Below are 13,264 nucleotides of genomic sequence, written 5' to 3'. Positions count from 1 at the left end.
GGCTATCGTGAGCACTCTCATCCGTTCTTTGTAAAGCCGCTCTAGCTCACAAGGCACAGACTGGGCAACGTGCTTAAGCATCGCTCCAATAAATTTTTGCAATAAATTTTTCCTTAAGATTTTTTTTTACTTTATTTCTTGTACTCTCTGAGAATAATATTCTGGCCTTCACAGTAACGGTAATCAATAAGGTTCGTTGTACTTCAAACGAAAGCCCTTTCCAACGTGCCACATGCAGATTAGTTTCCTTATCCGTTAGTTTGAACAAACATCTCCAGTTTATTTTATTTTATATACAGCAGAGCAGGCTAGCGCCTGATAACCCACAGAGTTTACAGACAGGTGGAATAAGATTGATCACATCGACATATTTTTGTTTCAGCTAATCTCGATCGTTTGTTAACATCCCACACCTTCTGAACGATATTGACACCATCCATTGGCTAATAACGCCTCTTCTTCATCCATTTCATTTTGTTGCATAAGCTTTTGTAGGTCCTTACATGCAGTGGCCAATGTTGGTAGATCTGTGTTGATTGGCGACAAACCAAATACAACTGTCGTCTTGTTGCTCGTCGCCAGTGGTTGTACTCGAGACACTTCCAAATAAAACATGACGAAAACAGGAATATGCTTGCCTGGAAAAATATCACAAGGAACGAACAGGTCGTTGCACACAAGTTAGTTAATCTTACCCTTAAACTTCTTCTTATCGTAACCCATGCACAACTCAAAATGAATATGTAAACTTACAAGATGTCTGTATCTCGCCTCTACCAATGCTTTTCTCGGTATGCTTGCTGCCAGTGTTAAAGATAAACGTTCCCTGCATGAGCTATAACACCCCATCAATTAAAAATGGTTAATGATCAGAAAAAGACTCGTCATCCCGTGCTCTCCATTAGTAAAACTCCCTTACGTTATTGATAGTGTATATGATTTTGCTGACTGCTTCCTGTTCATCATTTCCGCTACATTCTACAAAACACTTTTTTGATGTGTCTTCTGGCAGCTTCCAAAACGATAAATTCATCCAATGCCGCTTAGATTCAATCGGTTTTGCCCGCCGTCGGTTTTGCCAGTTCCGAATATCATACACAGTGTCCATAGCCATCAATGGCCGAGTGGTGACAAACGATGTATGCGCATCTGCTGGCCTTGATTTTCGACAACCTGTCACGGATCCAACTTGAAGTATCATGGGGCAATTTCTATATCCATACCATGCCGCGAAAAATATTTAACCGCATTGAGTGTGAAAAGAATATAGTGACAAGTGATCTAAGGTTAGTCAACAGCCTATAAATGCGTGATCATAAAGCTCCATTCCATACCGTTTTTCCCTTTCTTGACCATCTGGGAGTACCAAGCTCGCGCCATCTGGAGGTTTTGCCCGAGAGGTGTCATGGGAATGAGAAGTAACAGGCAACCCATCTGCCAATGCTACACTTGAAGTCTTCCCTTGGACTTTATCGGGAGTATCAGATGTCTTCTTCAAAGCCCCAATTGTATCGCATAACGTTGATGAACTTGATAACGCTGATGTCGGTGACTTGAGGTCTGTAAACTCTAAAGGAGCACAGTGATGCGCGGTTGTCAATATCATGGGTTCTGCAAATGAAGGGATGACTTTTAGAACCAGCGAAGAATTATCCTCTTATGTTAGCAAGTGCGTAATAAAAACTCTGTTTACCTCCTATGACTTGTTCTTTTGATTTCTTGAGCAGCATGAATATATTTTGTTCCACATTCGTGCTAAAGTGACGTTTACTTGTCAGACATAATGCCTGTTCTAATTAAAAAATGCAAAAGATATATTACTTACCTCTCACTCATCAACGCCGCTCGAATTGATTCCTCGGTCTGAGATCGTAGTAGGACTTTCATGACATTTATCGTTTCTTGGTCAACCTCTTGGCCAGTTTGATACACTTCATCAAAGGCATTTTGTGGATATTGGTAATTATCCTCCTTCGCGAAGAAACGATGCCTTAACACTTCGTCCATCTGTTCAAGATAAGATTATCCAATCAGGTTTGATAAAAAGTTAGCCATTGCACTTGTCTCTCACTTTGAAACTAACCATCGAAACAGCATATCTTGCTCCACTCACCTTTATTCGCTTCTTTGGATCCGTTGTCAACATACGGCTTATCAGATCTCGGGCATCATCAGAAAAATAAGTTGACATGACGTACTGGCCACTCTTAATCCTGTGCAGCAAGTTTCGCACGCTGTTGTCTTCAAAAGGTAGACGTCCGCTAAGTAATGCGAAAAGAATGACACCGCATGACCAGACGTCGGCCAGCCGCCCGTCATAGCTTTTTCCCTAAACTATAATTTAGCCATCTCAACAAGAATTGAGCTTCACAGTCCATATTACTCACTGTAACGATTTCAGGACAGGCATAATGTGGTGATCTGATGGAAGAAGGTAACTTATCAGAACCATTTAGAAATTCCAGAATTTTACATTACATTGAAACTCACCCACAACTAGTCCGTAAGAGAGAGGTTGGTGGCTGCATTGAGGCCATTCCAAAATCAACAAGTTTGACGTTTTGCTTGGACGTGGTAAGTAAGATATTTTCAGGTTTTAAATCTCTGTGGCTTAAAAAAAAATGAACAAAATGGTGGGTTAATGCGTTTCTCCGGCAAACAATGAAAAGGTCTGAGAAGATGGTCAAATTTTCTTACCAAATATTGCGTTGATGACACCAGTCGACGGCAACACAGACTTGCCAAAAAATATGACGTGCCTCTGGTTCATTGATGCGTCTACATTTGATCAAATAGTCAAACAGCTCACAACCTTCAACGTATTCCATAATGATATAGACGTATGGAACGTTTGGATCGTCTACAGCGTCAATGTAGCGAACGACGTTAGGATGTCGAACCAACTTGAGAATAGCCATTTCTCGCTTGGTGGCATTTGCCAAAATCTCGGAGGTCTGCAGGTAGGCTTTGGATATAATCTTGATTGCGACTTTCTCCATGGTTGTTTTATGGAAGCCTAATTTCACACATCCTAATTTTTAGAGGAGCAGAGTGGGATATATTTAAAAGAGACGGGGGAGGTACAAAAATTAAATATTAGCTCAGAAATGCCTTGAGGGGGTTCAATGTCAGGTAAGCGAATGTTATTCAGGCAAGACTCTGTCTCGAAACTGTTCATAATTTTCGCCATTACTGATATGTTTTTTTTTTTTTTTTAACAAGGCATATTGTGCATTGCAGTCCTTACAGACACACCTGATGAGCCATGACCAAGCGTCTTTCCTAGCCAGTAGTTACCAATAGATTTTCGCGGGTGGATGTGTGGTTTTGCAGTCATGGGCTGTGGCTTGGTATGTTTTGTAGTATGATCTTGCAACAGGATATTGAAGAAAGTGGTTCGCATGTATTGTTTTAAAAAAGTAGAAGGGCAGAAAGAATCACTCAAAAAAAAAAAAAAAGTTGGTACATACAGCACCTATTTAAGTGCATTATCCCTAAGGTCTTGAGTTGGTCAGAAAGACAACAATAACAAGTAAACAACGATGACAGAATTCATTGCCAGTTACATAAAGTGATAACAGGGGTACATTTGTGCCTCAGAATCAGCCCGTCTACCTTGAGGCTACCGGGATTCAGGAACAAATCTAGCTGCACCTTGTACCAATCAAAGGATGCGAAACCACCCTATGGGGCAGAGCAATTTGATTTTACTAGGAATGGCTACTGAACTAAGGCGTGTAAATGTTGATACTAGGGACTAAATAGTAAATAACATCATTTGTATTTCTATCGAGTATGGCGATGAGACAATAGACTATGCATAATTATAAGAAGCTGGTAGAAAGAAAAAAAAAAAAAAAGAAATAAAGCTAATACCAAAGGCAGGACCTCCTGGCTGTATCAATTACTTTGAGCCCTGTGTAACGCCAAATAAAGAGAATCTCTTGTTTTTGTATTGTGTCATCGCGCGTTCTTTCCAAACGTAGAATTTGCTACCCACTGCTTCTGCACCAAGAATTTGCTTCTATTCTACGTTTCTTTGGCGTACTCTCCCCTGTCTTCCATATTTACGTACAAATTAAACCGCTACTTTCATTCCATTTCTTAGACGTGCAAGATATGTGAGTGCTTCTATTTTATTCAGTGGCTGCCTAACATTGACGTCAGACCGACTATGAGAATTCCAACAAAGAAAAAGAATGGTATTAGACTTTGCCGACCTTGATCTAGCCGAAACGCCTGAAGGAGCAGTCCCTGTTTCGATACCAAAAAAAAATTGGAGAAAATAAACATTAAGGAGGAATTAGACACACTGATGCTCGACTCCGTTCGATATCAAACTTTTGAATAAACAAAATGATGAAACTCCATACCTGAATAGCAATCAGACTCATCATACCACTGACAATGGCAAATACAACACCAATAAAAATGTCTTCGTACTTCTGATTCATGTTCGAAATCGCGATTACACCGATGACGCCTCCTAAAATCTGAGACACTCCACCCATACAAGCTCCATAACTGAAAGCTGTCCATGCCGACCGGGTGGCAGCATAAAGTGGAAGAGCGATCATTAGGCCATCCGTAAAATTATGCAGGGAAATGGCGCAGAACACTGTGACTCCAACATTCGATGTATCGCTGCTCGATACAAATGTGATGATACCCTCTAAATAAAGCAGTAGGAGGGGGTATGAGACTCCCACAAATTTTGTGGACGTATAAATAGGCTGAGGCTTACCTGGTAATTTGTGCAGACACATAGCAACAGTAGTTTGGATACCAATTTGCAGGTAGCCAGAAGCCGTCACATTTTCGGCTTGTGGTTGATCATGTGGTTGACGTAAGGCTTCAGTAGCCCCATAGCTTTCTACGTCCGTCTGCCTCCGCCGGTCACTAGGCTTAAGTGGTTGGTAACTGCTTTCGCCAGAAACCTTTGTCAATTGTTTTGGCGTTACAGCATGTACTAGTCGGCTAAGTAAAAAGTTCAGCAACACTCCTCCAAAAAACAGTGGTAGTGGATTAAACTGTAACCGAGTTTGCGCAGCTGGCAAGAGGGTATATAAGGAGGAGTAGGTCAAAACACCGGCTGCTATGCTCATAAATGCAGTGAGAAACTTTGGTGATGTGAGTGGAGTGCTGTCGTCGTTTTCATCATCTGTTGGCCGTCGTCTATCAAAAAATACAATGGCGGCTAAACAAAGGAGTGGTGCGAACGACAATATATGAGTTGTTGTGCATGAGTAATCTATTTTTGGTTCTGAGTTTCGCCTTTACCTCCAGCTACACAGGCAATGGATGAAATGGTCAGCCTTATCCATCCTTGGACTATGTAGTCTAACATATGAATGTGTGAGTAGTAAAAAGAAAAAGAAGAAAAGAAAAAGGAAAAGGAAATTTCTTTTTGGGAGAAACCATGAAGGTCCCCATTTACAATGCCAATCAAACTCCGAAAAACCATGACCTTAGCGGTACTCCTCAGGCCTTCTTCTCACTGTCGTCCCGAAATCACAATCATAAATATTTGTGCGCCTTTGTTTTAAATTTATATGTGCGGGCACTTGATGAAAATAGGTTTTACTGCTCATAACCTCAAATCAGTATTGTTTTCAAGAAAGCGTTTTGAATAAAGAGGATGAGACAACCACAGCCAAAACCATTTGTAAGCCTAATGGCTGCTCTTCAAAGTGATATGAATCATCAATTTGATCCTGGATCCGTTCAGGTCGTTATTGCAACAGCGGTTCGATTAACATGAGCAACCAATGCTGTTCATTCACGCACGACGAGAGGAGTAATAGATGCTTTATAGAAAAGGGGGAACTAAGGATAGTGGTATTAGGTTTTTATTTAATGTAGAGTACAGATCCCTTGTCTTCTTTATTCCAAAGTCATCTGAGCATTTTTGTTACGAGACCGAAATGCAGTGACTTGTATTACTTTTTGCGAATATTGCGTCCTTTCCCTTGACCTCCAAGTTTCCGTTTCTTAAACACCACACCGCCATCCTTTTGCTCATCGGTGTCTTCTACATAGGCGTCTTCAGGGTATGATTTCTCTTTTATCTTGTAACTTCGAAGATCTTCTTCATATCCTGCAAAGTCATCCTGCATCTCTGGCTTCAGGTCATGTGTAGTGCTTGATTGGCTTTTATCAGACGCTGTGGCTTCCTTTATATTTTTAACAGGTTTGCTGACAACAGTCCATTCGCCGGGGGCTGCTTCTGATCGAGGCTCTTTCGGTATAGGCATTTCAAACGGTTCAGCTGGCGTCTGTTTGGGCGGAGCCGAAGACTTTGGTTTGGAAGCTGATTTTGTGGACTTGGCTGCAGGCTTGTTTGGTAACGTTGGAAGTTGTATTTTCGGCCCGCCTGCAGCATCTTTTGAATTGTAGGATGATATAGCTGCTTGTTCGATGCGCTCTAATTCCTTTTGCACTTCTGCCTTTTCCTTTTGTGACTCCTTTCCACGCTTATACACGTCTCGCAAAAACTTCTCCACCATATCCTTGTGGGCTTTGCCGCTCTCATGGATTGATATGGACTATGAAAATTGAGATTCAAGGGCGTTCTTAGTAATGAAGTTGGCAGTAATGTATTGGAGTGGATGTAGTTCAGTTTGAAAACTTACGGGCTTGTTGTTGGTAATGTACTTTTTACAGTATTGGCACCAATGCCTCTGCTGTGAGACCCAAAATTCAGACCTATAAACAATACGTTAAAATATATGAAACGTGTCTCGACAGTGATTTTGTGAAAAGCCCTTACATGCTCTAAGAATTGCTGTAGCTGGAAGGCGATCTCACAGTCCATACGACACAGCAAATGCAATTTTGCCAGCCGTCACGTGAAAGCAGTCACAATGGAATTTCTTCACTTTTTTTTTGATTCCATGACTCGAAGACGAATCACTAAAACATTCTTCAGCCATGGATTTGAATGGAGACGACGAAACCTTTGATTTCAAGATCAATGAGGAGTTTGCCAAGAAGTATGAGCACAATAAACAAAGAGAAGAACTTGGAAAACGTACGTTGGTGTTTTTATTGCTATATTTTCAGTCAAAGCCTATGCTAACTCTTACCTTGCCTTTATATAGTCAAAGACAAGTACGGCGACGTAGCAGTAAAGGATTTCGACGAGGACAGATTAAGAAGAATTGCTGAAAGAAAAGCAAAGTGGGGTATCCGAGACGACAAAGACCAGAGTGCCGTGTTCTACGATTCCGAAGAAGAGGAATCGACTGACGAAGAGGAGGACGAAAATGCCGAGCTGTTGACTCCTGAAGTGGACGCACAAATTATGAAGACCATTGCAGCTATTCGTACTAAGGATCCCCAAGTGTATGATGCCAAGAAGGAATTTTTCGTCGGCGAGGAAATTGAGAAAGCTAAGAAAAACTGGGAAGAAAAGCAAAAGCAAACCGGCAAAAAGGTGACTCTCAAAGATTACCACCGTGGAGTCTTGTTGGAAGATGGCGGTATCATTGATGAGGATGATGAAGAATCCGCTCCCGCCCCCAAGACTCACGTCCAAGAGCAAGAAGAAATGAAGAGTGATTTCAAGAGAGCCATCATGGCAGATGACGAAGAAGAAGATGGCTTTTTTACTATGAGGGACAAAACTTCCGACGATTTAGCTGCTGAAGAAGAAGATTACAAGAGATTTCTTCTCGAGAGCATGGCAGTAAGTATTTGATGCGTGAAATGCTGGGAAGGTCTGCTGCAGTGCGCTCACCCCATCTTCTTCGACAGGACAACAAGGCTGGAAAAGATGCTTTTGCTGACTGGCAAAACTATAGAGAAAACCCAAATGTTGACAAGGATGAAGCATTTTTGATTGAGTAAGACTCGTGGCATTTTAAAATGAAAAATGTGGTCCTGGCCCTTATTAACCGGCTAACTTTGGTACTTAGCTACGTTTTGAACCGCGGATGGGTCGATAAAGATGCCAACAAAATTCCTTCATACAATGAAGTGGTCGACGAAGAAGCTGGCAGTGACGAGGATGAAGAGTACTTGGACAAGGTTGACCGATTTGAAAGTGCATACAACTTCCGATTCGAAGAAGAGTAAGAGTTTAAATATCTTCAAGGTGATCAACATGACCGCCATCTAACTTGAATGATTTTACAGAGGTGGTACTCAACTGGTTTCTCATGCCCGTGATATTGATGGATCCGTTCGTAAGAAGGATAATCGTCGTAAACTTCAGCGACAAGCCCGCTTGAGTAGAAAGGATGAAGAAAAGTTGCAAAAGGATGAAGAGCTCAAGCGACTGAAGAATTTGAAGATGAAGGAGATCGAAGAGCGCCTGAAGATGATTCAGGACATCACAGGAAACAGTGGTATGTAGCCGGATCTTCATGACTGACCATCTACACTGAAATGGGTATTAATAAGCACTATATTATATCAACAGTTGCTGGAATCGACAAAATCGATCTTACTGGCGATTTCGATGGAGATGCTTACGACAACCAAATGAAAACCATTTTCGATGACAGCTTCTACACTGGTGATGACAATGAAAAACCTGTATGGGATGATGATATTGATACCGGGTTGGAAGAAGCTGGAGAACCTGATGGCCAGCAAGCTGAAGAATACAATGGCGATGGCGCTGAAGACCACGAATACCCCATTAATACAAACCAGGACGAAGATGATCTTATGATGGATGCTGATTATTTGCCTGGCGGAGAAAAATACGCCATAGCAGATGAAGGTTCAGGAAAGGGCAAGAAATCCAAGAAGGACAAGAAGAAGGACAAGAAGAAGAAGGGCAAGATGATTGAAGAGGAGGTTATTGCTAGTGTCTCCGAGCCCATTGCAGAGTCCAAGAAGAGCACTAAGCGAGCCATGGAGAAGTATATGGAGGAGTACTATAACCTTAATTACGAAGACATGATTGGCGATCTGCCCACGCGTTTCAAGTATCGTAAAGTGGATGCCAACAACTTTGGTTTGTCGCCGGTTGAGATTCTCCTTGCTGATGACAAGGATTTGAACCAAGTCGCTGGTCTCAAAGTACTTGCACCGTACGTTTTTTCCTTGCCCTTATTCCCTAATCCTTTCAGTATTAACTCACATTTATTGATTTATACAGATTCCGCCCAGCAGAGAAGCAAGCAAGCGACAAAGCTCGATTCGAAAAGAGCAAGAAGTTCAAGTTGCGCGAATTCCGAAAGAAGCTCAAAGACCGTCAATGGCAGTAAATCACCATTCCCCCCATCACTGCATTTCTGTTATTATCTTTTTTCGTTATTGGCTGCTTTCACAGCTTTGCATTTAAAACCACTTGTACTAAACCATAATGCCAAATACAAATGTAACATTCCTGTCCGTTATTTTCTATAGCTGAGTGTGCCTTGGTGATGGGAATTGAACGTGACTGATTTATTCCTCTTTACAGTCTTACAATCATACCATGTAAGATTAAAGGTAATACCATTCAGCAGATTTTTAACACAAACTATTTTTCAATGAAGACATCGACTTTATATGTATTTGGAGCATATGAATGGAAAGTGTACGTGTAGATAATGTATATAATTATTGTGTTAAGCTAATGATAAGTGATGTTATTGATCTAAATGAAGGGATGAGTGGAATAAATGTGCATTTTGTACAGTTATGCATGAGAATGGATGATATAATGACTTCAGAGTATGGGTATTCCATGGTTTCATTTGATTTAGATGAGGAACATCTGGAGCTTAAGCACAGGGTACTTTGGGAAATCTACAGGAGACTTAGAGTCCTTCTTGCTCTTGTTGCTGGAAGCCTTCTTGGGTGATTGGACAGGAACGTCAACAACAGATGAGTTGGCAGACTTGTTAGATGCGGTGAACTTCTTGAAGAGACCCATGTTATTGATTTGATTGTTATTTGATAATGTCAACAAAAGCACTCATCCACGCATCCTTATATACTTTGTATAGGGTATCGGAAATTGTAACTGAAAGAAATTTCTCGGCCTCGAAAAAAAAAATATGCGCTCAAGGCCCGACCGCAGCTTGGCCCAAAACCGTGCTTTGATCCGACTGCGGTGCATTTCCTTGGCCCGTCTCTCGGCGGTTCTCCTTGGCCGATCAAATTGAACCCTCACGTCTCGATACAAATTGTATCAATTGCCTTTTGATTTGGCATATTTGGAAAAAATAAAAATATGAAATGAAACATCATCTAGATGGCAGTGTCTTTTCTATTCTTCTATTTCGATATTTTTCTATGAATTTGATATGTGATCTGTTTCCTTAAAGTGAGGTTATTGAGGACTTGCAAACCACGTCGTAAAGCAACTTGCCGTGAGGGGGTCGCTGACGTCTAGACCAAGGTAAACTTGAAACTCAACAAGAGTTGCTAAAAAACTTGTCTTCATTTACATAAAGGGAACCGATTTCCTTTTGTGAAGGACTGTCGCCGTTAACACTCGGAGACTCACGATTGCCGCCTTTCCCAAAAAATTTATTGACGATCCCAAAAAAAATTTTTGTTAACGTTCCTAAAAATCTAGAAATTTATTTTTTTAGCGGCATGCTCATCTAGAGGGACTAGAAGAAATACGTGCATGGCTTGCGCAGTCATATTGCAGGAACGTGTTCAACCACGAGTGCGTTACATAAGAATAGGGACGCATCCCGAAAAAAGCTGGAACGTGGTAGACGGCAATGACATCAATTCGCTCAATGGAGCATCGTGAGATACTTACGTGCTGTCAAAAATAGACGCGATCGAAAAGAAGTCAATAGAATGGCATTTTTGAAGTGTCCTACAAAGATATGTTGATTATGATGAGCTTTGCGTTACGGTATTTCATACTCTCAAGAAAGACATACGCATTTTTAAGTCGATCTGGCCAAATTCATGCTGTTCGATGCAAGTGGAAGTCCTAGCATGTCTGGCTAGACTGCGCAACATGCATGGGTGGCAGGGAAAGTGCGGAGGTCAAGTTAGTTGAAATTCCCGCAAAATTTTCAGTAAATGCCCGTGTCCTCGGCTGTTACCTGATTTTGTGTTATAACCGTGCCTGTTTGAGCCCCACCCTTTAGCCCCACAACTAATGACAAGCCGACAACTCGGCTATAATTATAACAAGCGATAAATGTCATCCAAATAGTTTGGTAACTTGTCAATCATAATGGTATTTTGAATACCTGTAATGAACGCTCATGTGCTATAAGATTGACGAGACTGCCGATATCAAAGCTGATATTACGATATCTTGCTGTTTTCACCTATTCACATGCAATTGAGCGTGTCATGGCAAAGATCGCATTGAATATAGAGGTAGAAGCTAAGCAGAAGCTTGATTTTCGGCCAATGATATGGTCTATGATGGAGATAGACTTCATTCACCCTAACAGTCAGTGTTCAACGACTTACTGTAGAGATGTGATTTGCATTAACTTTTAATAGTAGAGCTATTGAATACTGTTTTCAACGCTTTTCATATAAGCAATATTACAGAACAATGTTTTATTTCATTGAGCCCTACATCCTATCTGTTAAAAAAATAGAGGTTTTCGTTGCCTGACTGCCACGTCATGGACTTTGAAACATTTGTGTTGTTCAAAATGGAGGTCTGTGCGCCCTCAAGCGTAAAATTTCGAGTCCAGGGCAATTTTGCATCTGTGGAATTGCTCTCTTGAATGTCTCTGCGCAAATTATCAGAGAAAGTGTCCCAATTGGATGCCTTCCCTAAGGTGGAAGAGGATAACAAGCACAGATCTGGTCAAGGAGGCTTATTGACCTTGGTTCTGGCTGTTGTACTGACATTGTTGACCTTCAGCGAGATTGCAGAGTGAGGATTATTTAGTTCTTTCATCTTTAGAAACAAACCGTGCAACTATACTTACAATCGTTTCATTCTCTACCTACAGCTACCGTCATTTGAACACATCATTTGAATTTCTGGTGGACCATCAAGTAGCGAGGAAGGTCCAGATTAACTTGGACATGGTGATCGCTATGCCCTGCCCCGGTAAGCTTCCTGACACAGCTTTATTCTATTGATTTCAGCTTGATCTAAGTATCAATAATATGGATAGATATTAATGTGGATGTATATGATCTTGGAGGTGAACGCCTACATCTTACCAATAACTTCAAAAACATTCCAGTAAGCAACTACTTAAGCCGCTATCGTCGTGAATATCGCACAATGACACATTCCAATCGCGTTTCGTAGGCACAATTTGAAGTGGCAAATGCTCGTCTTTATGGACAGGCTCAGGATCCTACACATATCCACCAGATTATCAAAGCGGCTAAAGGACAAAAGGTGGATGATGCTGTTGCACGTAGGTTTTAGCTTCTTCGATTTCCCGTTGATACGACCTAAGCTGATTTAGTGGACTCACTTACAGGTGATATGGGTGCCTGTCGGGTATTGGGATCCTTCGAAGCCAACAAAGTTGCTGCCAATCTTCACATCACTGCTCAAGGACATGGCTATCGTAAGTGCATTTCTACTTGAATCCGGTATTTTCTGATATATTCTGACGCTTTACTGTTGTTAGAAACCGGCGCACACACTGATCATCAAGGTAAGGAACATGGAAAGTCTCTAGCTATACATCTGAGTGTTGTCTAACGTTTTGATCTCACCACATTTAGTCTTAAATTTCACACATCGAATCAATGAGTTCTCTTTTGGTAAATTATACCCCAATCTCATCAACCCTCTTGATGATAGCATTGAGACGACGGATTCACGTATGTATAGCTGATTTTTACTTGAAATCGTGTGGAAATCAACCGCTCTAAACCATCATACACATCGTTCGAATCAGATTTCCACTCCTTTCAATACTTTATGTCAGTGGTGCCTACCACGTACATTGATAACTCTCACAATGTTCTCGAAACATATCAGTACGCTGTTACAGACTCTAGCAAATCATTCACGGAAATGGAAGCTCTCTACAATGTTCCGGGAATATTTTTCAAATATGATTTTGAGCCTATATCTGTTCGCATCACCGAAAAGAGACAATCCTTCTCGCATTTCCTGGTTCGCCTCAGTGGTATTATCGGAGGAGCCGTTGTATGTGTTGGCTTTGCATACCGCGTCATCCGGTTTGTTTTAACTGGAGGTAAAGAAAATCCAGACATGTATGCTGGCGTTCACAATCTGATGAAGAGCGTGTAGAGCAAAGTAGATATAAAATAGGACCCAGTGTATGGACAGCTGTAAGAGCCCTTGGTCGTGAATTAGCAAAAACAAATAAAAAAAAATCCATCAATTTCCGTTCAAATA

General features: G+C 41.2%; 6 protein-coding genes across 6 annotated transcripts; 2 read left to right on the top strand and 4 right to left on the bottom strand.

The window, feature by feature from the left end:
• Window positions 1–241: 241 nt before the first annotated feature.
• K450DRAFT_215559 (uncharacterized protein) lies at window positions 242–1,662 on the bottom strand. Its single transcript, XM_051584839.1, has 4 exons — window positions 1,335–1,662; window positions 920–1,211; window positions 754–835; window positions 242–638 (listed from the first exon to the last, which is right to left on the bottom strand). Exons 1-4 carry the CDS (start codon window positions 1,604–1,606, stop codon window positions 400–402), a joined length of 885 nt encoding a protein of 294 aa, XP_051440610.1. The 5' UTR covers window positions 1,607–1,662; the 3' UTR covers window positions 242–399.
• Window positions 1,663–1,821: 159 nt separating this feature from the next.
• Window positions 1,822–3,337, bottom strand: K450DRAFT_180589 (uncharacterized protein; the record flags this gene model as incomplete). Its single annotated transcript, XM_051584343.1, has 6 exons — window positions 1,822–2,007; window positions 2,114–2,329; window positions 2,388–2,421; window positions 2,491–2,610; window positions 2,698–3,031; window positions 3,256–3,337. 6 exons carry the CDS (start codon window positions 3,335–3,337, stop codon window positions 1,822–1,824), a joined length of 972 nt encoding a protein of 323 aa, XP_051440609.1.
• Window positions 3,338–3,685: 348 nt separating this feature from the next.
• On the bottom strand, window positions 3,686–5,777 carry K450DRAFT_261159 (uncharacterized protein). The gene is made up of 4 exons (XM_051592270.1): window positions 5,281–5,777; window positions 4,745–5,197; window positions 4,374–4,672; window positions 3,686–4,254 (listed from the first exon to the last, which is right to left on the bottom strand). The coding sequence occupies exons 1-4, from the start codon at window positions 5,462–5,464 to the stop codon at window positions 4,141–4,143; spliced, it is 1,050 nt and encodes a 349-aa protein (XP_051440608.1). The 5' UTR covers window positions 5,465–5,777; the 3' UTR covers window positions 3,686–4,140.
• Window positions 5,778–5,819: 42 nt separating this feature from the next.
• On the bottom strand, window positions 5,820–7,030 carry K450DRAFT_261155 (uncharacterized protein). The gene is made up of 3 exons (XM_051592269.1): window positions 6,770–7,030; window positions 6,633–6,705; window positions 5,820–6,545 (listed from the first exon to the last, which is right to left on the bottom strand). Coding segments are annotated over exons 1-3 (681 nt in total). The 5' UTR covers window positions 6,772–7,030; the 3' UTR covers window positions 5,820–5,939.
• On the top strand, window positions 6,732–9,374 carry K450DRAFT_261154 (uncharacterized protein). The gene is made up of 7 exons (XM_051592268.1): window positions 6,732–7,030; window positions 7,101–7,687; window positions 7,756–7,844; window positions 7,917–8,072; window positions 8,137–8,348; window positions 8,423–9,041; window positions 9,110–9,374. Exons 1-7 carry the CDS (start codon window positions 6,931–6,933, stop codon window positions 9,216–9,218), a joined length of 1,872 nt encoding a protein of 623 aa, XP_051440606.1. The 5' UTR covers window positions 6,732–6,930; the 3' UTR covers window positions 9,219–9,374.
• Window positions 9,375–11,609: 2,235 nt separating this feature from the next.
• K450DRAFT_261130 (uncharacterized protein) lies at window positions 11,610–13,264 on the top strand. The gene is made up of 8 exons (XM_051592267.1): window positions 11,610–11,806; window positions 11,886–11,986; window positions 12,084–12,124; window positions 12,194–12,305; window positions 12,372–12,461; window positions 12,525–12,551; window positions 12,622–12,720; window positions 12,798–13,264. Exons 1-8 carry the CDS (start codon window positions 11,655–11,657, stop codon window positions 13,154–13,156), a joined length of 981 nt encoding a protein of 326 aa, XP_051440605.1. The 5' UTR covers window positions 11,610–11,654; the 3' UTR covers window positions 13,157–13,264.

Source organism: Umbelopsis ramanniana (assembly GCF_025399195.1).
Source record: "Umbelopsis ramanniana AG unplaced genomic scaffold K450scaffold_85, whole genome shotgun sequence".
Classification (NCBI taxonomy): domain Eukaryota; kingdom Fungi; phylum Mucoromycota; class Umbelopsidomycetes; order Umbelopsidales; family Umbelopsidaceae; genus Umbelopsis; species Umbelopsis ramanniana.
Note: the sequence above shows the minus strand (reverse complement) of the source record. Positions and strands in the feature narration are given on the sequence as shown.